The 20,823-nt window shown below is 37.9% G+C and overlaps 2 protein-coding genes across 3 annotated transcripts in view; one reads left to right on the top strand and one right to left on the bottom strand.

Moving 5' to 3' along the window:
* WDFY4 (WDFY family member 4) overlaps positions 1-20,823 on the top strand; it is a 268,014-nt gene that overhangs the window by 144,518 nt on the left and 102,673 nt on the right. The window contains exon 30 of the mRNA XM_069067249.1: positions 2,026-2,088. Coding sequence (XP_068923350.1) covers positions 2,026-2,088 — 63 coding nt within the window. The remainder of the gene's footprint in view (positions 1-2,025; positions 2,089-20,823) is intronic.
* Positions 8,547-20,823, bottom strand: part of LRRC18 (leucine rich repeat containing 18) — a 35,355-nt gene continuing 23,078 nt past the window's right edge. The window contains exons 2-3 of one of the 2 annotated variants that reach the window (XM_069067248.1): positions 15,338-16,109; positions 8,547-12,614 (exon numbers count right to left, since the gene is read on the bottom strand). In XM_069067248.1, coding sequence (XP_068923349.1) covers positions 12,581-12,614; positions 15,338-16,101 — 798 coding nt within the window. In that variant the 5' untranslated portion in view covers positions 16,102-16,109 and the 3' untranslated portion in view covers positions 8,547-12,580. Of the gene's footprint in view, positions 12,615-15,337; positions 16,193-20,823 lie in introns of both variants that reach the window. The other variant, XM_069067247.1, reaches the window with a different exon arrangement.

The raw sequence follows: 20,823 nt of genomic DNA, 5'->3' as shown, positions 1-20,823 counted from the left end.
TTACTGACTTTTTTTTCAAAGAAAGAAACCTTTTTTTTCTTTCTCACTTCTGATATTTTAAATAGACTGCTTTGAGATCACGTTATCTCATGTCATTTGTATTGTCTTCAAAATTCATTTCAGACTACGAATAGTGCAAATGCAGTGATGAGCACATCTAGTTAATATTTTTCTCTTTGCAATATATAATATAGATAGATAGATAGATGATAGATAGATAGATAGATAGATAGATAGATAGATAGATAGATAGATAGGCACAGAAGCAGTATTTCCATAATTGACGGGGTTGCAGGATCATAGATTTAGAGTTGGATGGGAACTTCAAGTAGTTTGAGAAAACTGAGGTCCAGAGAGAGTGACTTGCCCAAGGTCACACTAAAAGTAAGGTATAGAGCCAGGATTAGAACGCAGATTCTCTGACTATCTCTCTCTCTCCCCATAGTGAAAACTTTGAAGTCAGAACCATCCAGGTTCAAGACCTGCCCATAATATGTACTAGCTACATTTGTTATTGTTCTTGTTGTTGTTCAATTGTTTTCAATCACGTCTGACTATTCATGACCCCGTTTGGGGTTTTCTTGCTAGAGTTACTGGGGTGGTTTGCCATTTCCTTCTCCACCTTATTTTACAGATGAATAAACTGAGGCGGGCAGAGGTTAAGTGACTTTAGTCCAGGGTCACACAGTTAATAAGTGTCTGAGAACAGTTTGGAAGCCAGATCTTTGTAAGTCTAGGCTCAGCACTCTTTCCCCTGAGCCACCTATGAGTTGCATAACCACAGGCAAGTCATTGAACCTCCCAGTGCCTCCAGACATCTCTCTAGTACTATAAACCAGCATAAGTTCTGATTCACATCTACATTGTGAAGGGGCTTGTGATAAGGAGAGGTCCCTATGCTTATCATATCTTATCTAAACAGAAGCAGCAACAGTAACAATAGTAATAGTAACAATCATAAATCAAGCATCTGTTAGAGCTCACTTGATTTTATTCAGGCATCTTGGGAAAGCCCCATTTTAAGCCACAATGTCCAAGTACTCAGCCCCTGATGTACATAATCTTTACTGAAGATAGAATTTGCTTTGAGAACTGTACCATGCATAGTAAAGTGCTAAGATCCTGCCCTTGTTTACCAAAGTGGCTGAAATGTACTGAGTGAAATTTTAAGGTGCTAAATGAAATGAAAAATTGTGACTGAGAATTCGCTACAAGTTTAGTCCAGCATAAGATCCATCTTGCCTGGAGCCAGTTCCTATTTATGAGGCTTAACTTTGTAAATAGCTGTGACTTTGTGTGCATGGACACCACTGAAAAGAGAATTTTCCTTTTGAGGGTGCCTAGGGGATGAGGACTTGTGATCCCAGCACCTCTCCTAACCCATATTCTTCATTTCAGTTGAGCCACATGCCTGGATGCATTGGAAATGGAATTGCTTTTAGACAGGAGATGGTACTGACGTCCTAAGTAATAGAGCTGGTTCTCCTCCCTTAGGAGAAACATTGAGTGATACTGTACAAAAACAACTGGCTTGGTAGCAAAATGTTCCCGTGTTTAGACCCAATTCTGCTGCGTGAGATTGCCTATTCCCTTTGAACATTTCACTTTTCCTCTGTAAGCCTCAGTTTCCTCAGCTGTTAAGTGAAAAAGTTGGAAAAGATGAATTCCAAAAGGCCTTATAACTCTCAAACTATAATCCTATAATCTTAAACAGCCAAGGCATTGGAATCGATAACCACTTGAAACTAAAATCCCGCTTCTTTGGAGTGCTGAACAACTTTCATAGAGCTGTGGTACCTAAACCTTTGGGATGAGGCTATGTGATAAGGAAGGTTTTAGGCAAGGGGAATGAGATATATTTTTCATATATTTCATAGATAATATGTTATATCAAATAGGAAGAAGAAATTAGGTACAAGGAAAGATTCTGTAGTCACCATTTTTAGGCTCTGAAAATATCAAAGGTCAGAAGGAAGACTAGTGATCTCTAATACCTATTCAAAATGTTTCTTCTTTTTTGTGTAGCTTTCGTTCATTACAACCTGGCCTAAAGGGGAAAGGCATCACAGAAGAATCACTCAATATAAGGTAAAACATGGGGCAATCACTCAATATAAGGTAAAATCATGTGATCTTTAGATACCTGTTCCATTCAATAGGTACCTTTATTTGATGGAGAATGTACCAGTTTCAAGTGGAGTGGCACATTTTCTTCCTTACTATCTTGTCTACTTACCTGCCTTAAACTATACTTTCACTCAATCCTGACACTCCCCACCCCCAAGTCAATTAGAGATATCCTTGTCCCCTTCCTACCTGAAATTTCCTTTACTTAATGAGTTTTTTTTCTACAAAGGGAGACATACTCCATTGTTACCTCCAGCTCTCAGAATCCTTAGTTTCCTTCAAAATGCAGCCCAAACACAACCCCCTACATGAGATTTTCCTGATTCCCTCCAACTCCTGGTGCCTTACCAAATTACCTTGTATTTTTCTTTAGATTTTGTATGTACACTGCAGTTCACAGAAATGATACTTAGCTGCCCTGGTGAAAGGAATTTCCTCTTCCAGGAGCTCCTTATAATAAAAGAACTCAGAGGACCAGTCCTTATTCTTCATATAACACACACACACGTTTTGTTTTCCCAGATAAATATAATCTCTTTAAGGGAAGAAAGTATTTCATTTTTGTCTTTGTATCCTCAGTGCCTAGCAGAATGTGTGGCAGGAATTTAATAAATACTTATTGCTTGCTTACTTGATTGATTGAAAGGGAAACACAGTGTTATTTCTCAACACAATTCCCTTGTATGTACCTATTTTCAGTAAATATTTATGTTTTATTTTCATTCTCTTGCATTTTCTTATTTACATGTGATAATGTTTCTAATTAAACTGAACTACATCTCCCTCTGCTTCTATATCCTTTAAAGTGTCTCATTAGGATATATATATATATATATATATATATATATATATATGGATATATATGAAGTAATTATAACTGTCAAACTGGCATTGCCTTTAGTAATGGCACCATACATGGAATATTTTATAAATATTGCTTATGGAGGGATGATTGGGGAAATTGAGTTCAAAATTGTTCTCAAAAGATTGATCAAGTTCAAGGTAAATCTCAAAGACATTGAAAAGCCATTGGAGTTCAAGGATATAGGGTCATTCCAATATCCAGGAAACTTCATGCGTGTTGAGTGCCTTTGGTTTATAGCTTTCTCTGAAGGCAGGGCTGCCGCATTGAAATAAGGAATTATGAATGATTATGACCAACTGCTATGGTGCAGTGACAAGAAAGCCTCTCCTTGATAAAGGCTGACTAACAACTCTTTTATGTCTATCGCCAAGGCCATGAACTACCTACTCCTGATAAAAGCATCAAGCAAAATCTAAACAGAGTTCTCCAGGCTAAGATGAAGTTTATTTTTTTCTTTTAACAGCAACAACACAATTAATAAACAATGGTGAATACTAAATAATAACTGTTTTGCAAAGCATTTTCCACACATTATCTCCTTTGGTTCTCATGTTAACCCTGTGAAGTACCTGCTCCTTTATAAGTTTTTTAAAGATGAGGACACAAAGAATAAAAAATGTTGATGCATGTTTAAAACCTAGGTGTTCTATTAACTGTCTGTGTCTGATAATAATCCATATTTGTGCCAGACAAATATTACACTTAGGGTTAAAAATTCCTCCTAACTCCCATTGAGTTCTATATAAAGATCCAGAGTCTCTTAAAACATATTTCTGGATGCTCAGCCAGAGAACCCTAATATTATCTGTGAAAAGACAGAACCTTTAATCTCATTTCACTTCCTAAATTCTCTGGATCTTATCATTCACTTAAATAGTTTGGGGAAGAGAGAAAATATGTATCTAGGCGAGGCTGCTTGGGAGAATGAGAGTGAGAAACCAGGTGAATGCCAGAATGCCCTCCATGGTTGTACTGTAGAAAGGGCTTCAAGGCACAGATGCCATTGAAAACCCCTGTAGTTTGACAGAAAATATGATCAATGTATTGATCTATGGGAAAACTCTTCTGCCCTTTCCCAAAGCACTTCATTATGGTACTATAGCTTTGAAGTTATCTTCATGTGCCCCAAATTCTTTGTTCAAAAAATTTACACTTTATGTGCACTCACAGCTGGCAATACATCTCTAAGGCTTTGAGCCACCCTAAGTATGTGTGTATGGAAAGAAGGGTAATGGGTAAGTGTATATGCATGGAGATGGGTAAATATGTTTATGGACTTCGTGGGCTGGCTAGAAAAGAAGGTGGGCCAATCATATGGTAAGAAAAACAGATAACCAAGGGGCAGACCATATAATCCACTGATATTCAAACAATGTCCAGAGAACTACAGAAAGGTCGCTAGCTTGGTGGATCCCCATGAAAGATTTAAAGGAGGATATTAACAAGAGTCATATGGGATAAGAAGGTATGGTTGGGCTGCTATCTGTATTGTTGGAAGGAGTAGCTCTATTGAATAGATGATACAAATAGAAGTAAACATATGTGGACACAAATATATTTATATACATATATAAGTACATATATGATGTATATATACGGGTGGGCAGGTAGGTGTTGCAGTGGATAGAATGCTGGGTCTAGAGTCAGGAAGACTCATCTTCCTGAGTTCAAAGCCAATTTCAGACTCTTACTAGCTGTGTGACCTTGGACAAGTCACTTAAGCATGTTTGCCTCAGTTTTCTCATCTGCAAAATATGTTGCAAACCACTCCAGTATCTCTGCCAAGAAAATCTCAAGTGGATTCACAGTTAAACATGACTGAAAATGACTGAACAAAAATTATATATATGATATCTAGACATACAAATATAGAATGGCCAGAAAACATACCTAGCTTAGAAAATAGCTGGAACTCTATATTCATTACTATAAATTTATTACTTAGGCCCTGGAGCTCTCCCATAACTCAGTGGCTTTGTTCATATTTCCATCAAACTTCAGTGGTGTCCAATGACATTCACGTCCTAAAGCTCTTTCCACAAAACAACCATAGAGGACTATCACACATTCACCTGGCTTCTCATCCTCATTTTTTTTAGGGGATGAAGGCCAATACTAAGGCTCATTAGTGTACTAATATGGGTAAGTATATGCTAAATCAGTGTAGAAATGAATGGGCTGGTTGACCTGCTAAATTATTTGTATCTAGATCTGATTTATAAACCATCGTAGGTTATCTTAGAGAGGATGAGTTATGGAAGATCATAGGAAAAAATGAATCAAAAAGTTACTCTTTCTTCAAAGGCTTCACACTATTTGGACCCCTAGAAGGGGGAATCTCTTTTTACCACTGGTTTTAGAGTCAATTTGTCATAATGGTGCTGAGGCTTTTCAAATGTGCTATGATGTTAGAAGATTTACTGGGTAAATATCAGAACAGTAGTTTTGTGTCAGATGGTGTTGGATAAAAGAATTCATTATTATATAATTATATACCCTCTGATTAGAAAAGGAGCACTGGGCATACATCCCACTTCTTCAATAAATCCTCCTGGCAGAGTTTGCCATCTCTGCTGGAGACCAGTCAGAGGCATAGTTGGGTCATCAAGACTTAAGTTCTCGGGAGCACATCTGTGCCCAGGAGACAGTCTTCTCTTTCCTATTTCTAGCCCAGGGGAGGGTGAAAAGATGTAACCAATTATTCTTCCCCCCTTCTGGTTATTCAGGAAGCTGCTAATAGACAGCTGAACAGGCCCCCTGGCGATTCGTTCTGAGTTAATTACTGTATGTTTAAATCTTGGCCAGCACCTTGTCCTATGTGATGCTTCAGTGCTTGGATAATACGCTGGCAAAATGCATCTTTGTGTCACTTCCCACCATTGGTCCACATGCCATGCCCTGAAGGGATAGTATGTCGAAAACCTGCTCTTGTGCACAAAAGTGATATTTCTTTGAAACAGCTTTAATTACAAGAAAATTACAAAGACTAGAAGTCCCTGCCATTCACTCCCTCCCCTTTTCTTTTCTCATATTCCTTTAATAACACTAAAACAAATGATCCCGGCTGTCTTTTGTTTTGTTTTTCCTAGTAGAAACAAACGGGAAGAAGACGGAAGGGTGGTGGTGGTGTATTATGGCAGGATATTCAAATAACTACAAGATTTGGAACCTTCATTTACTTCTTCTGAAGGATTTATATGTGACCCTTTTCACTGCCATTTATTTTTGCCATTCAGGGATATGAGCTCAGGACAATAGGACTAATATTAAGCTTCAACCAGGTTAGCATATATGAGAACAGGGCCACAGAGAACCCCAGGGCACATACCTGGAGACAAGGTACAAATGTCTGATCATAGATTAGGAGCTGAAAGAGGCCTCAGAGCTCATTTAGCTTAACTCCTTCACTTTATAGAGAAATGAAGTAGTTTCTCCAAAGTCAGATGAATCTTAAAGATCAGGGCTAGGATTTGAACCCAGACACTTTGACTTCACATCCAGCCCTCTTCCAGCTGCTACTTGTTACTTTCAATGAATGGTAGTATTCAAGTTTCTAGGGGATGAGATTTTTTTTTGGTATTGTGTGTTTTTAGCACAATGACAAATATGTAGGACTGGATACACATCAACCAATAACTAAATAAATTAGTACATTGAAGTGAAGAATTGAGTTAGCTTCCATGATTATGAAGATGAAGTCAGGTACTTGAAGGTTCTATGCAATGAAAGTATCCTTACCTAGAATATAAGGGTGACTGGTCATCTTTACATTATAATTGGGCATTGCCCTACTTTATATGGATTTAGAGGTTAAAGTTGAAAATAATTGTGCTAACCCTTCCAACATGGCCACAACATGATTCTTAAGCTAGGAAAAATAGCCTCAGTGGTTTCTTTGCCTCAACCTGTTGGTCTTGCATAAAAAGTGCCCCATGGTGGTGGTGGGGAGGGTGAGAAGGTGGGAAATTGGTAGGCAGGTTTTCTTGTAGAACTTACCTGTAAAGTCTTATCTGACTTTTTGGAATCAAATTTTAGTTATTTCAGTGACTTTCAGCATCATGGGATCATAGATCTAGAGTTGGAAAATATCTCAGAGACTATCTAGGCTCAGCCCCTTCATTTTACAGCTTAGGAAACTGAGGCCCAGGGAAGTTAAGTGACTTGTCCAAAGTCATATAGCAGTAATGACAAGAAATGGAATTCAAAGCAGACTTTTCTGACTCAAGAGCCAGGGCTCTTTTCATCCCACCATACTGACCCTCTCTCCTATTCACATCTTTTTCTTAGTCTATGGAAGTGTTTTGAGCTCCCTAATGCATTGAGAAGGGGGTTGGGAGGAGGAGGATATTTTCTCGATTGTGGATACTTCCCCACTTAATGCCTAACAAAGTCAGGGACAGGATTTCTTTATTATCTATGTACACTGACATTCTTAGGGGGGCAGTTTCCAAGTAACTAATTTTGTAGAAACAAACGATTCCCAGCATCCACCCCTGCTATTTGTTGCAATTCAATTAAAATGAAATATTTTGTTAATGCAATCCTGCAGTCTGTCTTTGGGTACAATGGTCACCACAGTGGAAATAACTAACAAGTTTCTGTTTTTTTGGATGATTAGACTCAAATCACGAGCCAAATCACTGAAGAGCATATCTTGATTATTGCATATAGAAGAATGTCTTTTACAAAAGAAGTATATCATTAAAATTATGTAGTTTTTCATGAAAATCATAACTTCTGTTTAAGAAATACCTTTCTACAATGTGTCTATAAGATTAAGACCTAGACTATATTGCCTATGTGGAGAAATCATGTTTTTATATGTTTATCATGTACTTATATATGTATATGCAAACATATCATATGCTATATAAAACATGTTTATCCACATATGTGTGGTGTGTATGTACTTGTGTATATGTGTGCATACATATATATGTCATTCATAATTTTGACAGGTTCTGTTCCATGGGATTCAGAAGTATTCAAAACTAGAAGGAGTTTTAAGAGTTACCTACTCTCATTTTAGCTATTATCAGTTTCCTGAATAACCAGAAAAATGGAAGAATGATTGATGACATCTTTTCACCCCCTTCTGGAACAGGGGACACTGAGGCTCACATAGAAGAACTAACTTTGCCCAGGGTTCTGCAGGTCATTAAGCATAGGAACCAAGATTTGAACCCGGGTTCTAAGAAGTTTAAAATAACTTGTTCTGTGGAAAGAAAAGTGGTACCCTTAAAAGGGGGCATCCTGTATTAAGAAATTAGTTTTGAAAGCTCACAGAAAATTGTACCTTAGTAAGAAGAACAATTGCAAATTGCAAATTAATCAGTAAATATCTAGCAATTAGAAAGAAAGAAATCTGGAAGAAGATAATAACCAAGAAGAATCAATCCCTTCTGATTAAAAATGACAGTCTTTTGTGAAGCATACTGGCATCATGTTATATGGGTTTTTTTTTCTTTTTTTTAACTTTACTTGAAAGAGGATGCAAGGAAAACACTATCCTAGCTTATTGGGGTTATGAAGAGGGTCATTTTCTTTATTATTAGCCAATAACAATTTAAAAGTCTTACTAAAGATAAACAAAGACTGGAGAATAGCCACGTGCAAAGACTTATTTAAAAAATTTACTTTTAGTTTACAACATTCAGTTACACAAGTTTTGGAGTTCAAATTTTCTCCCCCTCCCTCTTCTCCCCCATCGCGGCATACAATCCGATATAGGCTCTACATATACCTTCACATTAAACATTAGTCAAGTTGTAACGAAAAATTATAAACAATGAAACAAACAGTGAGGAAGAGGAAATGAAACAAAACAGAGAGCAAATAGTTTGTTTCAATCTGCATTCAGACTCTGGTAATTCTTTCTCTGGATGTGAATATCTCTTTCCATCGTGAGTTCTATGGAGTTGTCTTATAACCTTGCATTGCTGAGAAGACACCAGTCTATCAAAATTTGTCATCACACATATAATGTGTCTATAATTGTGTACAAAATTCTCCTGGTTCTGCTCTCCTCACTCAGCATCAATTTATATAAGTCTCTACAGGTTATTATGAAGTCCGTCTGCTCCTCATTTCTTATGCCACCATAGTATTCCATTACATTCATATACCACAACTTGTTTAGCCATTCCCCAATTGATGGGCATCCTCTTGATTTCCAATTCTTTGACACCACAAAAAGAGCTGCTATAAATATTTTTGTACACATAGGTCCTCCTCCCACTTGTATGATCCAGAGCTGCTATAAATATTTTTGTACATACAGGTCCTCCTCCCACTTGTATGATCTTTTTGGGATATAGCCCTAGCAGTGGCATTGCTGGATCAAAGGGTATGCCATGTGCAAAGACTTCTGATAGAAAGTGAACTAGAGACCTTGAATACTTAAACAATCCCTGCCTAGACACTCAGGAAGATTCAGAGTGAACTAAAAATCTCTGTGATCTTAAGCCTGAGGGGACTAAAATGATTGATTATAACTAAAGATTTGTGGGAACTTGCTTTTGAGTCCCAGCTCTATAAGGTACTACCTTTGTGACATTTGACAAGATATTTAACCTCTCTGGCCCTCAATTTCTTTATATGCACAAATGAAGGTAATAGAATAAATAATCATCAATAAAATCTCGACAGGGCAGCTAGGTGGTATAATGGATAGAATTCTGGTCCTGGCATCAGGAAGACATCCTTCTGAGCTCAAATTTGATCTTAGATACTAGTTTTGTGACCCTGCGCAAGTTACTTAACCCTGTGTGCCTCAGTTTCCTCATCTGTAAAATGAGCTAGAGGAGAAAATTGCAAACCACTCCAATATCTTTGCCAGGAAAACCCTGAATGAGGTCATGGAGAGTTGAACACAACTGAAAAATTACTGAACAACCAAGTCTTTACTAACTCAACATTATGTGTCTCTCAAGATTTACCTAACTGTGCCAAAGCATTTGCATTTCATTTCAATTCTTGTTCTAAATCATGTTAACTATTTAAATATCATGTTAAATCATTGTTCTTTGATGGCCATATTTACCATTTTTTAATTTTTAAAGAAAAAATTAGTAGAAAAATGTACTTTTCTTTGTCACTCACTTAAACATGTCCACGAGAAGCCTAACTACACCACCAGGAACTAGACAAGAAGACTTTGTTTTCTTTACTTTCTTCCTCTGGTGGAAATAGGTAGGAGGATGGAGGTGGAGGGAAAACGTTAGGGAAAATAAAGAAAGAAAAATAGATGTATTGAAGAATCTTTAAAAAAAATTCAGAAAGGCCAGAAAGAAGTAAAACAATTTTGAAAGCTATAGGTTGAACTTTTATATACTTAAAAAGACAAATGAATTCTACATAATAGGAACCTGCAGTTTCATATATATTACTTTTTCTCTATCCTACTATGTATATGGAAATATTCATTTTGTTTGGCGAGTTATGTTCAGAATTAAAACAAAAAAGTAGAATAAGTGACTGTAGACATCATAGCCTTATATGTGCAGCAATGACCTTCAAGTTATGAATTTTACTTGATTAATAACACACATTTGGTCAGCTGAGAATTGGTAGAATTCTCAACTCTGATGACTACAGATAGAAAGAATAAAATTGGGACTTTGGTAACTTATTTTTAAAACTTAATGTTTAGGGGTGCCTAGGTGGAGAGTGAATAGTGTACTGGTCCTGGACCTGAGTTCAAATGTGACCTCAGACACAACTAGGCGTGTGACCTTGGGCAAGTCACTTACCCCCAATTGTCCTGCCCTCCTCCCTCCAAAAAGCAAAAAAAAAAAAAAAAAGGAACTTAGTGTGTAGTCACAGTTACTTCCCTGTTATAGACTCAGAATGTATTCCTAGATCTACTCTTATTCCCTGGTTCCATTAACCTCACATTTGGCCATCCCCACTCTACTCTCAACTCTCTCTTTTTCACTTTTGGTCTCAATATTATTACGTACAAATATTCACTTCATTCACACTATCTATTTAAATCTCGGCATCAACAGACAATGTTTCTTCAATAGCCAAAGTTGCTGCACATTGTTATAAAATCTGGACCACACTATACCTCCAGAGAGATCAAAGAAAAAGGAAAAGGAATAAATATTGCAAAATCGTTACTGAAGCTCTATTTTTGTGGAGCCAAAGAGCTGGAAGAACTAAGGTGATGCCCATTAATCAGAAAATGGCTAAACAAATTATGGCATGTGAATATAATGGAATACTATTATATCATAAGATATGATGAAAGGGACAATTTTTTAAAATCCTGGAAAAATTGCTGCAGAGTGAGAAGAACCTAGAGAAAAATTAAGTAACAAAAAAATTGTTAAGAAAAACAGTTTAAAAATTCTTTCAACACAATGACCCACTACATTTCTAGAGAACCAATGATGAAAAATGCTACCCACCCTTTGACAGAGAGGTATTGGCCTCAGAGTGCAGACTGATATACATACATATGCATGTGTAAATATATATATATACACACACACAATACATGTATGTGAATTTATATATATATATACATACATGTAGGTTAAGATATATCCACCTGTGTATCTCTCATGCATATATGTATTGGAAATGTAAATATGTATCTGCATACATAAATCTGATCCATAAATGTTTATGTGTATATGAATCTGATACATATATATATATATGAATGTTTATATATACATAAATGCATATGTGTATGTAATTCAATATCATATATAGATCTATGTAGGTCTATCTCTAGGAATCCTGTATCTAAGAATTTGTTTTGCTTGACTACATTTTTTTCTTCCAGTTTAGTTTTTCTTTTTCCAGCGTAGGGATAGGTTGGTGGTGAGACAAAAGAGAAAGGAAACTGATTTTTTTTTTCATAGAAAAATGTTCTTAAAAACAACAAACTCAAGCCACAATGGATTAAAGTACTACTAAGAAGTACAGATGGGAGGGTTAAAGTTAGCAGACGTGTGAAGATTGCTTACCAGATAGATATGTCTCCACACCCACCTTCATAGACCTAAATAACTTCCTTCTATAAGGACAGAGAATACATATACACACTAGCAAATAGCATAATATTTATTTAATATTTCCCCCCAGAAATATCTATATGTTTTGTGGACAATACTATAATTTATTCTCTGAAAAATCTAGGGAAATTGATCGTCTCAATATTAAAATTTCTTTTTGCTTATCACAGTAATCTAAAATCATATCTCTTTCTTTTACAAAAACCTGAGATCTTTCAAGAATGCATCATTTTGAATTTGTACATGGTCAGGTCTGGATTTCCTCTTTACATACATTAGTTCAGTTCTAGGTAGGCTTCATTAGTGTATATCTAGCATCCTATCTCTGCTGAAAGATGGTCATTGGAAAGGCATTATCAGGGTTTTCTGCCTGTGCAGGACCAGAGGCATAGGGAATCAGGAAGTGTCCGAGCCCACGGGGCGCCTCTGTGGCTCATACCTCTTGACTCCCAGAATTCTCCCCTTGTCATATTAGATAGTCTTCTCCTAATTGACTGCTTTTCATCTTCAAACTCCTTCATTCATGTTAGCTGAATAGTCTTCAAATTTTTGTCATAATCTAGGATGGTGATTCCAACAATCTTTGCAATAACCTGGGAAATTAAGACACAGAAAGTCTGTGAGTCAATTGCTCCAGGCTGCAGAGAAATCATAAAATCACTGGACTGTAAGTGACCTCTACAGTTCATCTAGTCCATCCCCCTGCCTTCACATAGGACTGATTTTAAATCACCTTAAATGGGGTTTATATTTCACTTTTTTTAAGGTCTAAGAGAAGGAGATTCCAATTTCCCCTGTGTTTCATGGTATTGCGGTCCTTACTAACTTAACCTTCCTATCAAGAGTACTTTCTTCTTCCTTAAATTCTCCTTACTTCAATCTAAGGTCAGTTCCCTTTACTTTGTGAGAATGAACAAATCTATCCTTTTGTCTAATGGTACAGCATATGTACTGCTGGGAATTGTGGCTTAGGAGCCTTGGCTCTACCCATCAGCACTGTCCATCGCTGATTATGTTTGCATGACCCCAAATGATAACACCATCTATAGATAAAAGATGCCTCAAAGTGGAGAAGACACAGTGGTGAATGGTTAAATAAGCAGTCCCCACTCTGCTGCCTGACCACATTTTCCTGCAGCTACCACAATAAGCCCAGGAGAAACGAATTAAGACTCTTTATGAATGTATTGGAAAGGAAGGGCAGCAGCATTATAACATGTGATAATGGGACCCTTATAAATGATGCCAGTGGAACCTGAAAAGGGTTTTCAGACTCAAAATTAATTCTCCTGAGTAGGAAACACAGGAAACTGCAAAAGTCAGTGCAAAGATCTTAAGACTTTTTTTTTTCTTTCCCTGCATAAAAAAAAGAGAAAGATAACTAGAATAGAAGGTAATAGAACTGGGTTTGAATTGTGGCTCCTTAACTCCTTAACAGTGTGACCACAGACAATTCAACTAACCTTGCTGAGCTTCAGTTTTCTCATCTAGAAAATGAGGAAAATGAATGAATGAGTGAATGAATCAATGAATCAATTAATGAATGGAAAAGCATTTATTACATACTATATGTCCATCTCTATGCTAAGTGCTGGGGATACAAATACAAAAGCAAAAATTACAGTAGTAATTCTAATACTTGTACTTCCTACCTCTCAAGGTTGCTGTTGGGAAAATGTGCTTTAAAACCTAAAAGTCAGATGTAAACATTAGTAATTGTTTATCAGCACATTCAAAGAAAGGTAAGCAGTAAAGGATCATAAAAGCAATCCTTGGGGGTCAGCCCAAGGTGGTGCAGTGAGTAAGAGTGCCGGCCTCGGAGTTGGGAGACCCGGGATCAGCTCTGGCCTCAGATACTTAACACCCACACAAAATAACTGGCCATGTAACCTTGAACAAGTTATTTAACCCCAACTTCTTTTAAAAAAAGCAATCCTTGGGGCTTAGTAGCTTCCAGCTAGAAAGGCCATTGGGTTCCCTTCATTTTCTAACTCTTCCCAATCTCCCCACCTTAATCATTTACTTTACAACTGCCTCTGAGAATAACAGAAGGATAAGAGATGGAGACCTTCCTTTCTAAGGTTTGATATAAAAAAGCTCCTCCCCTGGAACAGAGACATTGCAATATGGTGGAAAGAGTACTTGCCAAGGAGTCAGAGAACCCAGGATGGGATCTGGCCTCTGATACATGCTACTGTGTGACTTCAACCACATCACCTAACTTCCCTGGGCCTCAGTTTCATCACTATAAAATGAGGGGTTTAGATTAGATGGACTCTGGAGGCTCCTTCCTATTCTAAGGGGGAAGCAGATTAGATAGTATCCAGAAATAGTGATTTAATAAATACACCTTTGAATTAATCTCATCTGTTTAGGGGAGGGTTTATTTCTTGCCCAAACTAGCTTGCTATTGTGCATTCCTGTGGTCTCATTTTTTTTTACCAATCCTATGAGAGAATAAGCTTCCTTGGCAGGCTGCCAGCCAAGCTACTTGTCCATGACTAGAGTATACAAGAAATAAAGCTAATAGTGAGCAGCACTGCCCAAACATTCTAGATCACCACTGCTTACCAACAGTAAATTTCCTGTAACAGAACATGAAGCTTATGAGTAGCCATGTCAACATTTTCTTTTGTAAGAAGTAAATATAACACTAGGAAGAACAAGTTAATAATAACAGATTTGCATAGCTCATTGAACTTTTCAATGCATTCCCCTACCCCCAACAACATGATGGAGTGAGTAATACAAGGATGTTTATTTCCATTTTATAGATGGGGCAACTGAGACCTTGCAAAGTTAAGTGACTTGTTCATGATCATATGGACAAGTCATGTGTGGAGCAATAACCTATATCCAGCTGTAGTTCTGTAAGCTATATCAAAAGGTGTCTCAACCTGTTCTGAGAGCTACCAAGGGTAAATTTTCTTTTAATGAGTCCCTAGATCCTTCAGCATTTTCCAGCTCATTAATGCTTCCTAGATTTACAAAGTTCAGAAGTGGGAAGATTAGAGAAAGTGAGTCATGTTCTTGCCCTTGGCACTGATTGATGCCTAAGTGACTTTGTTCATTGGTAAGAGGAGGTGTGTGGCCCTTTTATGACTCTGTGTGTGTGTGTGTGTGTGTGTGTTTGAGGAGAAAAACAAAACAACAATAAAAGAAACCACCTTAAATCACCAGACCCACAAGCAAAAGAAGAGGGAAAGCTGCTTTATGGGCTTGGCTGGAGAAGCTACATGACCAGATAGGATGTACATTTTGTTTACTGCCTGTTCACACAACCTTGTGAGATTTTTCCCCCTTTCCCCCTGTTCACCTCCACTCCTCTTGAGTCTCCTTGGCTGTTGAGTTGGGATTAACTAGATTCGCAAAGTTTGGCTTCCTTGCTTGGGCTGGAGCCATGCTCTTTATTTTGTTCAGCTTGTCCCTGGCATCTTGGCATTTCTTCAGGCAGGGTGCACAGAGGTCTTTCTCTTCTACCAAGTACAAGGTTTCTAACCGCTTTATGGAATCAATAAATGATGCATCTTCATCATCTTTGGGGAAGGGGTTGCGTTTTGCATTTAGTTTCTTTAGTTTGGGAAGTTTGGCGATACTAGTGGGTATTGTGGACAGGAGATTGTCAAAGACACCCACCTCGTGGAGCTCTTTCAATGACCCAAGGGTGGTGGGAATATTATCAATATGGTTCAAACCCAAGTTCAGTGTACGTAGGTTCTTCAGGTCTCTGAGTTCCAAAGGAAGGGTGTTGGTGGTTAGCTTGTTGTTGCAAAGATTGAGGTAGTGAAGAGAGCCCAGCTGACCTATTGAATCAGGAAGCTTCTCAATGAGATTGCTGTGCAGATCTAACCAACGCAGGTTCTGGAACTTGGCGATGCTTTCTGGGATCTTCTTGATCATATTCCGGCTCAGATCTAATTCTTCTACTTCATTGAGTTTTATGATACACTTGGGGAAAGTGGTGATTCCCATTTTGCTTAGGTCAAGGCGCCGTCTCCCATCAAATGTGACCTTGATGCAGTTTTTGGCAATCTTTAAGGTGATCTTTTTCCCTTTGGGGCCTTTTCGTCCCTTGGCCATTTTGCTTCCTTAAACGGGAAGGATATAGTAGGTGATATAATTGGCAGGTGGAAAAGAGATGAAATTGATAGAAGATATTAGCAGAAATGCTCTGGGAAAAAATAGAAAACAGTCATTAGAAATCAACACAAGAATATAACTTTAAAAGTCACCATGCTCTCCTACAGGATGGAATGCGGCAAGAGGACTGAGAAGAGAACATCATTTAGTGTCTGCAGCACTGAGGAATCAGAATCCCTGGTTGTAGTCTAAGCACTGCTATTAATTAGCTATGAGTGACCTTAGGCAGGGTCCTTCACCCATCTAGGTATCCTGAGTTTTCCTCATTTCTAAAATATAGTATCTGGACTAAATTATGATAAAATTTCCTTCTGAAATTCTAGGATTATATAATTAACCAGTCATTCACACATACATGTGTGTATGAATTATATGTCTACGTAAATCCACATATATGTATACATATCTACACATATGGATATGTGTGTATGTATATCTATCTAAATATATATATATATATGTAGAGAGAAATATAAATATAGATGTATTCCTCAAACTCATAGTTCATTGTCCTACTATCAGCCAAATCCTACCAGTTCTCAGTACTAGGGTCACACCATCACCTGCCTTGTCAATTCCTAGACTTGTTCCACTAAAAGCCACTTAAGAAAGTCATGCCATGATGTTGATTGGATCTACAACAAATTCATATCATCTAATTTCAACTGGATTCTCACCACTACACAGGAAACATTTTATTCTTCCTTGATTGATTCACTTTTAATTCAAGTCAACAAGCATTTATTAAACACTTTCCATGTGTCAGGCACTGTGATAAGCCCTGATAATACAAAGAAATGCCAAAACAGTCTCCATTCTCAAGGAACTCTCAGGCTCCTTCTGGTTATTTCTTTCTCCTCATTCCTCAACACCACTATGGCAACCTCACTGCGTCTTTCTCAGATGGTGACATTGACTCCTATTTTTCTGAGAGGCCGTCCATCATGTGTTCTACTCCATTCTTCAGAAACACCCTCTATATCTTTATCTATCCTTTTCTCATAGGATCAGCTGGAAGGGACCTTACAGTTCATCTGGTCAAACCCTCTCATTTTTCAAATTGGGAAACTGAGATTCAAAGAGTTCAGCTGATTTGTCCAAAATTACATAGATAGTAAGTAGTAGATCAGGATATGAACTTAGGTCCCATGACTCCAGGTTCAGCGCTTCCATTTTTTTACTTGTGTGACCTTTACTTGGAGATTATATTATTAAATGTTTAACAACCAGCTCTCTGGAAACAAAACAGAAAATATATGCTTGATACACTTTTGAGTTTAGTCTGCATTATTAACATTTTTCCATCACTTTATAAGTCTAGAAATCAACAAAACAATAAATTGAGCCCTGATTTGTAGTTTTTGCTGAATTTTGTAATATAAATGCTCATAATGAAAATTTAACAGTTGGCTCTTAAAAGCATGAGACAGCTCTCCTCTCTCTCTCCCTCTCTCTCTCTCTCTCTCTCCTTGTTACCTCCTTACCTACTGTCAGTTTGCACCAGAGCATGGGTTGATTTCTATTTTCATTCTTGACTTCAAGTGCTTTCTTCTGCACACACTCCTGCCTGGACTCCTCTGGACTGGCAATTGATAACTTGCCCTTCCCTAGTTATAGCCTGGAACCTAACCCCGGTCATCAGGCTTCACCCCTGTGTAGGACTAGGTGATGCAAGACACGCTCAGGCTTGAGAAAAGCCCATGAATAAAAAATTTTGATATAGGGTAAAGGGTACTACTGGCTCTAGAGTCTGAAGACCCCCATTCCATCCCTGCTTCTGATGCTTGCTAGCTATCACCTTGAACAAATCATTTACCCATCACAGACAGCTGATAGTACAGTGGATAGAGCATTGGACCAGGAATCAAGAAGAACTAGGTTCAAATCCAGCCTCAGACATTTATTAGCTGTATGACCCTGGGCAAGTCACTTAATTTCAGTCTCCTTAATTGTAAAATGGGCATAATAAAAGCACCTACTCTTGTACAAGGGTTGTTGTGAGTATGAAATGAAATAATATCTACAAATAATATAATATTCATTAAAAGTATTGAGTACACTGACTGGCATGTAGGAGGTGCTCTGTAAAAACTTATTTTCCCTTGCCTTTCCCTTCCCACTGAAACTTCCTGGACCTGAATTTCCTCAACTATAAAGTGAGCAATTGTCATATATGTATATGTGTATGTGTATGTGTATATATGTATATGTATGTGTATATCTACAGGCACACACATGTATATATGTGTGTATGTATGTATACTGAGTTGTTGATCATTCTTGGTCTTACTTTTCTCTTCTGCCAGAGATGCCATCTTGAAAAAGTCACTGAACCTCTCTCTAGGCCTCAGTTTCCTCATCTGTAAATAGGGGTAAGGGTTGGGCTAACTGACTTCACTCTTCCTTGTAAGTAGCCTGAGAACCTTATTTCTTTATTCATTCTAAATGCCCTTTAAACTTATTTAATATACTTGGTTTCTAATGGCACAAGAGACTTGTCTTATTCTACCCATAGGATTTCAATGACCATACAGAGGTCTGAACTATTCTTAGCATTTAGAATAGTCAAAGGTAAAAACCTAGCAGAAAGAAGACATGCAATGGATGAGTTAAACTGGAGAAAGAAAGGGGAATTCCCATCTTGGGGAGTTAGCTGTAACAATTGCAAGTTACAGCTGGTTAATCTCGAGCTGAGTCCAGCACTCTATAGTTTAATTGGAGAGAGTCAAATCACAGCTTTGATAAATGATTGTTGGGAAAGCAATATGGATTTGTCTATAATAAATACACTTCTCCATTAAAAAGTCTTCATTCTGAGCCCTGCAGGCTCTCTGGCTACTCATTAATCATATTCAAGCCCATGGGTGTGGGGGTGGGGAGAGAGCTCTGACTGGAGACAATGTGCCTCTCCTCACTCTCTCATATACTGAAGCCCAAACTGTATGTACCAAGGTACCTCTGCATGCTCAATCTCTTCTCTGCCTGCACCTCCCTGTACCCAGACCCACAGAATTCCTGTTTCTCTCCCTAGTCTTCTTTCAAATCTAGGCTGACCCCCTTGCTTGGAAGGCAGCACGATGTTATGAAAAGAAATCAGAAGATCTGGATTTGAATCTCCTCTTTGGAAAAGTTGCTCTTTTTGGGTTTCCTTAACTATAAAATGTGGTGGAGGGAGTACAAAATGTCCCCTATCACCTCTAATTCCTGCCATGCAAAGCCCAGACTTGATTGACCTCCAAATCTTCAGGAAGAGACAATTGACAGAAGTTCAAATTCTTGGATCCAGAGATGATTCGGGACTCATGGTGGATGTGGGATGGAGACTGGGGAAGGGAACAAAATTCCCAAGTGCTAAAAAAAAGCTAAAAAAGCAGCTCTCCTGCTGGGTGTTTAATTGAAATAAATTAGTGACTTTTTTATTAACTAATACTGAGGTCATCCAGTGACCCTGCCAAGATAAGAGGTTACAATTGAAGAAACTCTAGCAAATGCCTTAGAACACCTAAGAACTAGATGTTATCTAATGTTATACCTTTTGCCTAGTTGAATGTTTTATTATTGTCACATCAGGAAAACCTGACAGATTGATTTTTACTTTAAAATAACTCAGTCATCTAGTCCTTCTGAGTTAAACACTTGGCTGCTACACCCCATGGACATCTAAATGAAAACTCTAACTGTAATCCATTTGCTTCATTTTGTACAAATGCTTATTAGCACATTCAGGTTATAAAACTGTCATTATTATTAGTTGCTTGAAGCTGGGAATTTCAGACAACAGTCTGAAATTATATCTACCTTTTTTTTTAAAAGAAATTGGGGTTACATAACTTTCCCAAGATTACACGGCCAGCTCTTTTTTGTGTGGGTGTTAAGTATCTGAGGCTGGAACCGATCTAGGTCCTCCAACTCCAGGGCCAGCGCTCTTAGTCACTGCGCCACCTGGCCACCCCTATATCTACATTTTTTAAAAAGCAATTGGGGTTAAGTAACTTGCTCAAGGTTCACGACCAGTTATTTCTGGGTGTGGTGCTAAGTATCTGAGCCCAGATTTGATCCCCGGGTCATCCTGACACTGGAGCTGGTACTCTTACTTGCTGAGCCACCTGGCTGCCCCTAAACAATTGGGATTAAGTAACTTGCTCAAGGTTACATGGCCAGGTGTTTCTGGGTGGGTGCTAAGTGTCTGAGCCTGGGATTCAATTCCCCAGGTCATCCCAACACTGGGGCTGGTGCTCTTACTCGCTGTGCTACCTGGCCACCCCTATATCTACATTTTTAAAAGGAGTTTGAATTATGTATTTACAAGTGCAATGTTTTTAAATAGCTGCCAGATATTTTAAATGGTAGCTACAGATTCATAGACTGCTGGAAGACTGAAAAATATATTAAGGTCATCTCTCATTTGACTTCATGGGTTTTACAGTTTAAAAATATGAGGCCTCCTGAGAGGTGAAAAGAAGTTGCCCAAAGCCACATAGTGAGTTAGAGGCAGTACCAATCAATGGGCCAACAAGTATATATTAAACCCTACTATGTGCTAGGTACTGTGCTACATGGTAGGGTTGCAAAGAGGGGCTTAAGGCAATTCCTGTTCCCAAGGAACTTATGATCTAATGGGGGGTTTAAAATGAAAAAAAAAAATCTATGTAAAAAAAAAGA

This window comes from Petaurus breviceps, unplaced genomic scaffold (genome assembly GCF_028583685.1).
Source record: "Petaurus breviceps papuanus isolate PSGF00001 unplaced genomic scaffold, PetGlider_PUasm1.0 90740, whole genome shotgun sequence".
Classification (NCBI taxonomy): Eukaryota; Metazoa; Chordata; class Mammalia; order Diprotodontia; family Petauridae; genus Petaurus; species Petaurus breviceps.
This window is presented reverse-complemented; position numbering and strand designations above follow the sequence as displayed.